Source organism: Aotus nancymaae, unplaced genomic scaffold (genome assembly GCF_030222135.1).
Source record: "Aotus nancymaae isolate 86718 unplaced genomic scaffold, 86718_ANA_hifiasm-v0.15.2.pri h1tg000079l, whole genome shotgun sequence".
Lineage (NCBI taxonomy): Eukaryota > Metazoa > Chordata > Mammalia > Primates > Aotidae > Aotus > Aotus nancymaae.
The window spans coordinates 26,187,380-26,200,454 of record NW_026988494.1 but is presented as its reverse complement, the minus strand read 5'-3'; the positions used below and the strand labels follow the sequence as shown (position 1 = coordinate 26,200,454).

Sequence of the window (13,075 nt, the reverse complement as noted above, 5' to 3'; positions counted from 1 at the left end):
ATATTTCCTGTGGCTTGTTTTGGTCTAGTTGTACAAGAAGAAAACAAAACAAAACTCTTGGAATCTGAGATTTTTCTCATTTGACTTTTGTCCGCTGAAATTGTTGGGGAAGGGTTTGACCTTCCAACTTCCCTAAACAGTTCTTCAGGGTGAAATTTGTCTGTCTGCCCAGCACAAGATTGCTTTTGGAAGTGCTGATGGAAAATAAATCTGATTTGGGGCTGTGTGTGGTTGGTGTATTTCACAGACATAAGGCCAAGGCATTTTGCCATCAAGGCTGGAAGTGCTCGCCCCACATGCTTTTCTTTGCTGATACGGAAGTGCAGCGCTCAGAGGGGCTCAGATTCACCTCTGCAGCCAGACTCCAAGCGCTGGAAAACAGAGGACAAGGGGCTGGCTGGCACTTCTGCGATAGCTATGTTAGGGAGATGCTGGCAACTTTGCTCAAAATTCTTTGGCCTTAGATATTGATCTTACTCTCAGCTCTTTGATAGAAAGTTGGAAGGCAAGAATTTGTGAGTTCCTTTGAATTCTGAAAAATCAAATCTACTTAGTGTGCGACTGATTATTTTTTTCAAAGATGGTCACTGAAACCTAACATTTAGAGTTTGAGTAGTTAGTGATTTTAAATGAGCACTCATTATTTTTAAGAATCCATAGTCAGTTGATGATGACATCTCAATGTCAAATGAAGTCAGCATTTATTCATACTAAGTGCCAGCTTCTCTGTTTCTTATTGTTCTTATATTCTCAGCTCTTCCCTTTCTTACCATTGTTTTGTTTGTTCAACAGAGATTTATCGAGAGTGAGGCATTGTGAGAATCGTGCCCATAGCTTTTCTTTCCATGACTTCTTTCTTCTTTCATTTTCATCATTGGCGACACCACAAATTCAAAAGAATCTAAAGGATGCCCTGGGGAAAAATATGCCTTGTAGAATTCTTAATGGAGGAAAATTCCCAGGGTGTGCCGAATGCCACACAGTCTCCATACACTCTAAAACTTATTTACTCCAAGATTCACAGAGTTTCAGAGTGGGGGGTTGTTTTCAAGATGATTCAACCCAATTCACTTACTGTAAAGATGATACAGTTGAGAACCAGAGAAGTTAAATCACCTACATCAGGTCACCCATCAATTTCAGAGCTATTTCTGTCTATTTGGAATAGAATTTAAAAGCCTGAATTATCTAGCAGTTTCTCTGGGCCACTCATTCAATCCACAGGTGTCTATGGGTTTTGCTGTCTGTGCTGTGCCCTGGAATAAAGGAGCATGAATGACTAGCAGCCTGTTCCTCTGGCAAGTTCCTATCCAGGGAAGGAGACATAGGGAACAAGGGAGAGATGTCATATGACAGGAGACACACTGTGGCACAGGACTGTGGGAAGTGCGGCGGGAGCACAGGACAGGGAGCCCCACCTCTACCTGGGGACTCAGGGAAGGTGCCTCATGGGAAGGACTTTTGAGCTTTGTCTCTGAAGTAACAAAGATGAAATCAGCAAGTCCCAGAGGGCACAAGATGGACAGCATGTTTGGGAAATGGCAGCAAGTCCAGGGGTAGCTACTTGGCAGGATGTGTTGGGCAAACAGGTGGTGGTGCTGGAGAGGTGGGTGAGTTCTGGCTGTGAAGTGCCTTAAGGGCCAAGCTGGGGAGTGTGGCTCTCTCTGCTGCAGACACTGTGGGGTCCGCTAAGGCTTCCAGGCAGGGAACAAGGCTACGAGATCCCAGTTTGCCACTGTATTCGTCCGGTTTCATGCTGCTTATATAGACATAAGCAAGACTGGGTGATTTACAGAGAAAAAGAGACTTTTTTTTTTTGAGAAGGAGTCTTGCTCTTGTTGTCCAGGCTGGAGTGCAATGGCACGATCTCGGCTCACTGCAACCTCCACCTCCTGGGTTCAAGTGATTCTCCTGCCTCAGCCTCCTGAGTAGCTGGGACTATAGGTGACTGTCACCATGCCCAGCTAATTTTTGTATATTTAGTAGAGATGGAGTTTCACCATATTGGCCACGCTGGTCTTGAGCTCCTGACCTTGTGATCTACCCTCCTCGGCCTCCCAAAGTGCTGGGATTACAGGGGTGAGCCAACACACCTGACCAAGAAAAAGAGGTTTAAATGGATTCCCAGTTCTTTGTGGCTGGGAGGCCTCACAGTCACGGTCAAAGGCAAAAGGCACATTTTATATGGTGGCAGACGAGAGAAATGAGAGCCAAGCAAAGGGGGTTTCCTCTTGTAAAACCATCAGAACTCGTAAGACTCATTCACTACCATGAGAACAGTATGGGGGAAACCAACCCCGTAATTCAGTTATCTCCCACCAGGTCCCTCCCACAACACGTGGAATTATAGGAGCTACGATTCAAAATGATATCTAAGTAGGCACACAGCAAACCTTATCAGGCACCTAGGGGTCAAAGCTTTCTCTGGTGGTCACTTCCTTGTATTATTTGAATATATGTTTTCTCCCTGATTAGAATGTGTTCTTTGAAGACAGAAACATGGATTTATTTTTGTGGTTGTGTAGCTTTGCTATGCATAGTGTGCTCCATAGCCCGGGAGACCAGCATTACCTGGGGACTAGCTAGGAATGCAGAATCCCAGAGCCTCGGATTTCAGATTTTAAGATCTCCTGGTGATTTGTATGCACGTTAAAATTTGAGAAGTATTATCCATAAAAACTGCTTCGTGCAGAGTCAAAGCTCACGAAATGTTTGTTGAATCAGATGTCATTGGAAAAATCTGTTTTAATAACAATTGGGTTTCTGTGTGGATAGCTACTTCCCCAAATAGCCTGACGGATTATACATCTGAAATAAGTTGCTAAATAAGCAGAGACTGTGATTTTTAACAAATGAAACAAGTCGCACCAGGCAGGTATTTGTTCTGTTCTCTAACCCCACAAAGCCTAGGGGGGTCTGTGCACTGAGTGAGGCCATGTGGGGACAATAAAGAGAGGTCAGCTCTGAGTGATAAGCTAAATCTTGAGCTTGTGACAAGCTTAAAGGAAGCAAAGCTTGAGGAGAAGTTGCTCTGAGGGAGTGGGTGGTCTGATGCTTTTATGATCTTTGTCCCTAGAATGAATACTTGCATGTGAGTGACCTGCGGAGATTCACAGAAGAGAAGGTTGAGCTGCTGGAAAAGGCCATCGCACAGTGCTTTGCCTGCATGGAGCGGCCTCTGAAAGAAGGGGTCAGAACCGCCAGGACCTCCTACCGCGGCATCCTCAGGGCGTGCCTGGTGGTGAGTAACCACCAGGGATTTTTCCTTCCAGGGAAAATCCAGGGATATTCCAGGAGGCCTGCCCACTCCCCAGGCTCTTTTTGCACGGTCCCATCCCTTTCAAAAGAGATGGAAGAGCTAGAGGAGGGTAGGAGCGAGTAAAAATTGCACATAATGATTGTTCATCTGTGTCTCGGAAGGACCAAGGAAGATACACATGCAGCAAGGATAGCATGGGAATCTGGGATCTGAGGATCTTGGCTGGAGCACCAGCTCCACCAGACATCCACCTTGCAGTCCCGGGCAAGATCCTAGACCCATTTTTTTTTTTTTTAATTCCTGGTTTTCTTCTGAAAATGAGGATGTAGCATTGATGTCAGTATCCATTAGCTTACACAATAAGGAAATATCTTGTAACCTCTCCTTTGGCATACAAATTGTGATTTTATTTCTTAATTAGTTGTATAGAGTTTCTGAAGGATGAAAATGTAAGTGCAAGGCAGTATTTATCTAAAACTAAGGGGTAAAAAAAGAGGCCCATCGTGTTAGTTTGCTTGGGCTGCCATAACAAAATCCCACAGACCGCGTGGCCTCAACCACAGACATTGATTTTTCTGGAGTTCTGAAGGCTGGAAGTCCAAGATCAAGGTGTCAGCAGGGTGAGTTCTTCTGAGGCCTCTGTCCTCTTCTGGAGAAGGCAGGCGGCCTTCTTCTTGCTGCATCCTCACGTGGCCTCTTCACTGTGCACACACATTCCTGGGATCTCTCTCTCTTCCCAGAGGGACACCACACCTGTCAGATCAGGGCCCCACCCTTATGACCCCTTTAACTTTAATTACCTCCTTACCAACGATGTCTCCAAATACAGTCACCCTGGGGGTTAGGGCTTCACATATGAACTCAAGGGTGCACTTCAGTCCATAGCACCCATTAAGGGGAAGATGTGCTGGATAGCACTGCTCTTGGAGCAAAGATGACTTGGTGTCCCACATGCTGGGAGAAGTGCACAGATGGTGTGTGGTTGTAGTTTTTAATGGGCCTTGGAAAGTTGGAATGTGAGCAGTGGAAAATGTGTGAAAAGGTGAGTGTGATGGGCTGGTTAGCTTCCTGGAGGCTTTTCTATGTGCACAGATGATACTGGCTTTCTAGCACATGGCCTCTTCTGGGTGTTGCTATCTGTGTGTTTTGTGTAAAAGCTTGTTTAAATGTACAGATGAGGCTGGGTGTGGTAGCTCATGCCTGTACTCCCAGTACTTTGGGAGGCTGAAGCGGGTGGATCACCTGAGTTCAGGAGTTCGACACCAGCCTGGCCAACATGGTGAAACCCAGTCTCTATTAAAAATACAAAAACTAGCTGGGTGTGGTGGTGGGCGCCTGTAATTGCAGCTAATGGGGAGGCTGAGACAGGAGAATCACTTGAACCTGAGAGGCAGAGGTTTCAGTGAGCTTAGATTGCACCATTGCACTCCAGCCTGGGTGACAGAGCGAGACTCCATCTCAAAAAAAAAAAAAGTGTCTAGATGAGTAGCTGTATGTGCTGCAGTTTGGATGAAAGGGAAGGAGGAGACACCTCTAGCACAAGACCAAGAATAAATGCTGAAAGAACCAGGAGTAAACGAGGAGATGAGTCGGGATGATTCTGCGGTCACTGGGGAAAGTGTCAGTGTGTGGACACAGGAGGATGACAGCTGGAGTGTGTTCCATGCAGTTGAGTGTGGGTAGCCAAGTATCCATGCCTCTAGTAGGTATGTGTGTGTGCACTCAGTTGGCAAATACGAGCAACATGCTGACTGTGGAACCAGACACTGCACAGTATCCGATCCTCACAACCATTCTGTGAGGCAAATACCCTTATTATTATTTTAATTTTTCAACTTTGGAGAGGCCAAATACCTTTTCCATGCCCCACATGGGCTCCACATCTAACCCAGGACTGCCTAGCTTCATAATTGGACACCCAACCCCTGCTGCACTCACCCGCTGCTTCTCCTAAACTCTCTGCAAAGAGGGCAGCAACTTGTTCTTGCCAACCAGTTACATAGCTTAACATCTGTAAATCCCATACAAGGAAATCTTGTTGCATTCATTCATTCATTCATTCATTTCTGCACATAACAAGGACTTTGGAATACAAGGTGTCGTTGCCAAGAGGCAGCATATCCCACATGGGCTCTGATTTGGACCTCAGTTTCCCCATCTGCCAGCTGTGTGACCGGGGACAAGGTATTCAGTCTCTCTGTGCCTCAGGTTCCTCTGTGTAAATTGAGGACCGTGGCACCTATGTCATAGGGTTGCTGTAAAGATTACTTGAAAGAATGCATGTAAAAGGATAATGCTGAGTTGACTAATTCACTCAGCGTATAGAGAATGTCTGACAAGCCAACTTTTTTTTTTTTTTTTTTTGAGATAGAGTCTTACTCTGTCACCCAGGCTGGAGTGCAGTGGCATGATCATGGCTCAATGCAACCTTCGCTTCCCGGCTTCAAGTGATTCTCCTGCCTCAGCCTCCTGAGTAGCTGTGATTATAGATGCACACCACCACGCCTGGCTACTTTTTGTATTTTTAGTAGAGATGGGGTTTCACCATGTTGGTCTGGCTGGTCTCAAACTCCTGACTTCATGATCTGCCCTCCTTGACTCCCAAAGTGCTGGGATTACAGGCCTGAGCCACCATGCCCTGCCATCTGTTTTTCTTATTAGATTTCAGGGATAGAAAGACGCATTCCTGGTCAGAAGAGTTAAGAGAGCATTCAGGGAACTATAATAAAAGGTAGCATGCTGGTGAGGACTGCGGGACAGCCAGAAAGTTTTCCAAATGTTTAGAGAAGGGAGCTCATTCTGTTGGGAGCTGTGGCTGGCTGGAATCTTTTGGCTGCAAATCAGAGTCCCTAACTGAAGCCACTCTTGGCCATGAGGAAGTGTATTGGCCCATATGCCTGAGAGCCACAGGAAGAGAGGGTCTGGGGGATGAGCTGAATCCAGCGCCTCCGTGGGCCCCATTCTCAGGCTGCTTCTCTCATGATGGCAAAATGGCTGTAGCTGTTCTTGCACTCACATCTGAACATCGTGAGCTCTGGAGGAGGGTTTTTAACCTTGGTGTGATTGACAGCTGGGACCAGATCATGCTTCGTTGTGAGGGGCTGTCCTGTGAATTGCAGGTCGTTTCATTCTTGGACTGCACCGACTAGGTGCTGGTAGCAGCCCCCACTCCTCAATTGTGACAGAATCACTCCCGGTTGAGAATTGCTGTCCAGAGGAGCAGGGGGATGGCTGTTTCCAGGCCTGCGTTCAGAAGACTGGAGAACCTTTCTTAGAAATCTCAGCAAAGCTCTCACGGTGTTTCTTTGGCTCTACATGGGTCACATGCCTATTTCTGAACCGATCTCTGAGAAAAAAGAATCCCTTGTGTTGAATAGCTCAGGCCTGTGTGTGTGTCCCATCCTGGGGGCAGGACTAGAGTTCATTTTCTCCAGAACAGAAGGACTAGGGAGGCCACAGTGGAGAAGGAGGGATGGATGTTAGACAAGAAATCCCAGGCCAGGCTAGAGGACAGTCTGATAAACCTTCTAGAGAGGATGTTGTTGGAGCCTGGCCCTGGAGGATGGTGGTATGCCTTTGGGCAGAGGAGTGGAGAGGCAGGGAAGGCATTCTAGGGGAGGAAGGCCAGAGCCCATGTGGGAGCCAGAAGGTGCCATCTAACTGCAGCATAGGTACACAGGGCAGGGTTTTGGGAAATTAGGCTGACAGCTTGCTGCAGACTTTAGACCAGGTTGAAGAGTTGGAACATAGTGAAGTTTTGAGCAGAAAAATAACTTCATCAGAACTAATGCTTTGGGAAGCAAAATGCTTGGGGAAAACCTAGGCAGAGAACCTGGTTAGGAGGTGTCAGGGTCTAACTGAGGTCTGAGGGAAGTCTGTGGGCAAGTGGCAGGTAGCTGTAAAAACACTTGAGGAATTGTAGACAGTTTTGACATGGCTTTACTCTCTCTCTGGGCATGAGTGAGCCGTATGTACAGCATTAGCAGGGTAATTATACCTTTTTTTTGTTTGAGACGGAGTGTTGCTCTGTTGCCAGGCTGGAGTGCAGTGGCATGATCTCAGCTCACTGCAACCTCCAATTCCCTGGTTCAAGCAATTCTCCTGCCTCAGCTTTCTGAGTAGCTGGGATTACAGGCACGCACCACCACGCCCAGCTAATTTTTGTATTTTTAGTAGAGATGGGGTTTCACTATGTTGGCCAGGATGGTCTCGATATCCTGACCTCGTGACCTACCAGTAGTGGCTCCAAGCCAAGCATGCACTCATGTGGGTCATCCAATGTGCCTCATGTGTTGTGGTTATATAATGTGCAGGGTTGTGCACGTGCACTCCAAACCCACTGAGTCATGCTTCTCTGAAAGGCTGCCTCGGCCTACTCCTGACTAAAGCGCAGCCATTTTCCTTACAGTAGGTGCTTCATTGAGATAAGACACAGCAAGGTCTCAACAAAGGTTATGGCAGATGGAATAAGAAGGAAGGGGTGACTGGGAGAGCAAATCTGAAGGACATCTCAATCAGGATTGTCAATGGTTCAGACATGGGGGCTGTAGGAAGCAAGGTGCCAACATTTTGGGGAAGATTTGCATCCAAGAGAAAGCAAATCACCTCAGTTTAAAGAAGATCTAAGGAGGCATGAGAGGGAGTAGCTTATCCCTTGGTTGGGGAAGCAATATGTTCACTACTGCAGATCATGTATTTAGTGTTTTATGGAGGTGGAACGTCTAATGCAATGATGGAAATGTGGAATAGAGCCTGGAGAGCGGTGGGGCTGGAGGATGTGGCTGCCACTTGCATGGAATTGATGCACATATACCAGTGAATGGGCTTGAGGAGGAGTGGAGGCAAGACAGTGATAGGACATCACCTCATGCAAAGGCTCCGTTAAGGAAGCAAAATAATAAAGAGGGGCAAAGGAGGGCCAGAGAAGGCAAGGCCTGAGAGGTACCAGGAGAAGGAAATCGTGTAATGCCTATTTTCTTATCCTTATGCTTATTTTTAGTGTAATGCTTAATTTCTTATTTTCCAATCAGAAAACTGGAGCAATAAAGTTTGTTAAGGCTGAGAGCAGTGGCTCATGCCTATAATCCCAGCACTTTGGGAGGCCGAGGCAGAAGGATCGCTTGAGGCCAGGAGTTCAAGACCAGCCAGGCAGCATATCAAGACCCCATCTCTAACAACAAAAAAAAGTGGGGCTTGGTGGCATGCCCCTTTAGTCCCAGCTTCTCAGGAGGCTGAGGCAGGAGGATCTCATGAGCCCAGGTGTTGGAGGCTGCAGTGAGCTGTGATTGTGCCACTGCACTCCAGCCTGAGTGTCAGAGAGAGGCCCTGTCTCTTAGAAGAAAAAAAAAGTTTGTTAAGAAGGAGAACATCACGTGCTCCTGAAAGGGGAAAACAAAACAAAAACAGCCAGGGCCATTGGATTTGGCCTTGTGGGTTTCACGGGCAACTGTGCCAGGCAGCAGCCAAGGCGGCCCCAGGGGTCCTCACCTCCTGGTATTTGTGCCCTCATGGAGTCTCCCCCACATTGAATCAGGGCTGATTTCTGAGCAGGAGAATGCTAGACAGGTGACAGTGTGTGGCTTCTGAGGCTAGGCCATCAAGGGCCACAGAAGCTTGGTTCACTTTCTCAGGGGGACGCCTTTGTGTGCTGAAGTTGAGCCACTGTGTGCAGAGGTCACATGGAGAGCAAAGGCCCCCGCCTGGGGCCAGGAGCCAGTGCCAGCGTGCAGCCGGATATCCTTGGAAGCAGATCCTCCAGCCTCACTCAGATGACTATGCCCCCGGCCACACCTGACCAAACCTCAGGAGAAACCTGAGCCAGAGTGGCCAGCCCGACCATCCCAATCCTGACCCACAGAATCCCAGAGAGATGACAGGCATTTACTGTTTGTTTTTAAGCCACTGCACGGCTGTATTCAGTAATTTGTTTCATAGCAATAGGTAATGCAGTGACCTTGGACAGAGCTGTTTTTATCCCATCATTGAAGAACCCAGATCACACAAAGTGCAGGAGTGAGTGGAGCTGAGAGGACGAAGGCGTGAGGCAGCAGCCACCCCGCTGAGAGTTTGCTGTGAGCAGAACAAGCAACAGCAGACATTTGCGGGCGTCTCCAGGACTTTACCCCATCAGCTGTCCCCTCCCATCAGCCCTCTAATGACTTCTTCCTCTAAGACTACCAGCGTGGCCAAGGGGCTCCTAGCTGATGTTTCTTTGAGATCAGAAATTTGGGAAGACATTTATACACTAACATCATACTATTATTTAACATAGTAAAAATAACCTAAATGTTTAAGAACAAGAGAGAAGTAAAATGAATTATTTTTCTTCCATATGATACTATATTAGATGGTTATTAGTGCAGTTTTTGGAACTTTTTTTTGAGATGGAATTTCACTCTGTCACTCAGTGGTGCCATCTCAGCTCACTGCAACCTCCGCCTCCTGGATTTAAGCGATTCTCCTGCCACAGCCTCCTGAGTAGCTGGGATTACAGGCGTGCACCACCACACCTGGCTAATGTTTGTATTTTTAGTAGAGATGGGGTTTCTCAATGTTGGCCAGGCTGGTCTTGAACTCCTGACCTCAGATGATCTGCCTGACTTGGCCTCCCAAAGTGCTGGGATTACAGGTGTGAGCCACTGTGCCCAGCCTGGAACATACTTACAGTGATTTGGGGATATTCTCATGTTGTAATACTAAGTAAAAAGATCAGAGAAAAAGAATTATACCAGTTGTACAGTGCTATGTGGCCATTCCCTTAAAACATTTATCATTGATTAAAAATCACAGAGCCCTTTACTAAAATTTTAGCAAACACATTTTTATTCACTTTACAAATGATTAGCATCTGGCTGAAATTGATTAATGTCTCTCGTAGCTCTAACTTTATATTTTTCTTTCCTGTCATTTGTGTATTTATTTCTTTGGGAAAAAAATATAGCCAAGACATAAAAATCAAATTGTATTTCATTAAAAGTTCAACAAAAAGTTTATGAAATCTAAGGACTATCCTTAGAAAATTCAAAACATATACTTACTGTTGGGTCATAGCACATTGTCATTCATTCATTCATTCATACAGTAATTGCTTATTTAACAAATATTTCTTGGCCAGGCATGGTGGCTCATGCCTGTAAACCCAGCACTTTGGGAGGCTGAGGTGGGTGGATCACCTAAAGTCAAGAGTTTGAGACCAGCCTGGCCAACATGGTGAAACCTTGTCTCTACTAAAAATACAAAAATTAGCCAGGCATGGTGGTGGGTGTCTGTCATCCCAGCTGTTCGGAAGGTTGAGGCAGGAGAATCGCTTGAACCTGGGAGGTGGAGGTTGTGGTGAGCTGAGATCGCACCATTTTACTCCAGCCTGGGCAACAAGAGCAAAACTCTGTCTCAAAACAAACAAACAAACAAAAACAAATATTTCTCAAATACTACTTAAGTTGTTGCCAGATGTTGGGGACATAAAGATGGATGAGACACTGTGCCTGCTCTCAGTGAGCTGATGGCCAAGGACAGTAGCTGGACAAATGAGTAAATTAGCACATACAAAATCGCTTGAGAAGGATTGTGCTCAAAGTGAGCGCAGAGTGCTTAGGAAGCTCATGGCGGGGCCTCCCAGACAACCTAGAGGCGTGGCCACTGTCCCCCGCGTTCAGTTTAATCATCTGTTTAAAGAGCATGTCTCTACCCTTTCCTGTGATTCTTTGTCATGACCTTTGGCCAGGGAAATGCAATTCTAATCCAGTGACCTTCTAGTTAATACCTGCTAACTCTGCTAATTTATTGTTGATTTTCTAGAGGAGTAAAGGAAACCAAGGTTTTCATCAGACCCTGAAAGCTGTTTGCCTGAGAAATGGCATCTATGCCTCCAGGACTCTGGCGAGAATTGATCTAAACGAAGCCCTCACTCAACCCATCTATGACCAGATCGACCCTGTTTTTGGAAGCATTTTTAGGTAAAGAATCTTTCATCTTGCTCCTTCAGGAACAAACATCAGAAGAACGTTGAGCCAGAGTCTTTAAGAATTTAGAATTTGGATCTGGAAGTGTAAAGAGTAGCTTGTAACTAGAGGAGGAAAGCTTAGTCTTCGGCAAAACACAAAAGCCTTCTTGGTCTGGTTTACTTAAAAATTTCCCATGATGACCTGCACACAGATTGAGATGCTGCCTTCAGACTAATATTATGATTCCCATTATTTTTCGGATATCTCACACATGCAGCAGGGGATACATTTTGTTAGGGATCTGAGCCGAGGACAGGCTATTTTGATTGGAGAGAGTGGAATTAAGCAAACAAACATGGCCCTTAGAACTTTCTTTCTTTCCTTTTTAAAACAATGAGACAGGGTCTTGCTCTGTTGCCCAGACTGGAGTGCAATGGCACAATCCTAGTTCACTGCAGCCTCGAACTCCTGGGCTCAGACAAGCCTCCTGCCTCAGCCTCCTAAGTAGCTGGGACCACAGGCATATGCCATTATGCCTGGCTAACTTTTAACAAATATATATATATTTTTTGTAGAGTTAGGGTCTTGCTATGTTGACCAGGCTAGTCTTGAAATCGTGGCCTTAAGTGATCATCCCCGCTCAGCCTCCCAAAGTGCTGGGATTACTGGCATGAGCTACTGCACCCAACCTCAGAGCATTCTCTGAATGCACTGAAGCCACTGTGTCTGTTTCTGACACTGCCTGTTCACATACATGACATGGGTTTGGGGAATATACCTCCTTGGTGATCCCTCCTTCCCTCCTTCCTTGACCTCTAGTTCTTTACTCCATTGACAGAAGCAGAATCTCTCAGTCCCCAGTACAGCTGCCCCTCTCCAATCTCTATCCTTCCTGCTGGCATTTCACATGGTTGCCAACTGGTGGCTGCTTGAACCATTCTCCAGCCTTTGCTTGTGTCTTACTCGGAGCCCCCATCCCTGCCCCACCTTTCTTCTTTTTTTCTTTTGTTTCTGAGATGGAGTCTCCTGTCGCCCAGGCTGGAGTACAGTGGCACAATCTCGGCTCACTGCGACCTCTGCCTCTCAGATCAAGCGATTCTCCTACCTCAGCCTCCTGAGTAGCTGGAATTACAGGCACTTGCCACCACACCAGGCTAATTTTTGTATTTTTAGTAGAAATAGTGTTTTACCGTGCTGGTCAGGATGGTCTTGAACTCCTAACCTCGTGATCTGACCGCCTCAGCCTCCCAAAGTGCTGGGATTACAGGTGTGAACCACTGCGCTTGGTCTTGCCCCACCTTTCTTAAAGCACATCTTGGTTTATGTCATTCCACCGACTGTACCCCCGCCCTATTTACAATTCTGTGGACTAAACTTCAAATTCCTTAGAATGCGTTCAAGACATTCCACCTGCCTCAGATTGCCTTTCCAACCTCTGCCTATTCCCTCTGCTGTAGCCCGCCCAGCAGGTGGCAAAGAGAGAGTAGCTACATGTCCTAGGCACCAGTGCTAAGCACTTGGCATGCGTTAGCTCATCAGATGTTCCCAGTAACTTTAAGCAGTGGCTTCTATTTACATCTGAACAAACCGAGGTTCAGAAAATGGTGGAACTTTCCCAATGGCGCCCAACTCATGAGCAGCGAGCTGGGATTTAAAGCTTGTGCTCTCTCCTCTGCAGCCTCTCACTTCCTATTTCTGGGATATTCTGAAACCACTGTGCTTCCCACATTGTCCCATGGGGAATAATTTCTTTCCACTTCCTCAGATCTTACCCAACTTTTAGGTATAAGAGTTCCAGTTCCACCCTTTCAAGCGGACACATGTTGACCGTGGAAAGACTGTGAGTTCTCCAGTTAAAGCAATATTCCAAGCC

At 46.5% G+C, this 13,075-nt stretch overlaps 1 protein-coding gene across 8 annotated transcripts in view; it reads left to right on the top strand.

The window, feature by feature from the left end:
• Nucleotides 1-13,075, top strand: part of NUGGC (nuclear GTPase, germinal center associated) — a 99,937-nt gene that overhangs the window by 52,715 nt on the left and 34,147 nt on the right. For all 8 annotated transcript variants that reach the window (XM_021665160.2, XM_021665156.2, XM_021665155.2 and 5 more), the window contains 2 exons: nt 3,077-3,241; nt 11,057-11,214. In XM_021665160.2, the coding sequence (XP_021520835.2) occupies nt 3,077-3,241; nt 11,057-11,214 (323 nt within the window). The remainder of the gene's footprint in view (nt 1-3,076; nt 3,242-11,056; nt 11,215-13,075) is intronic.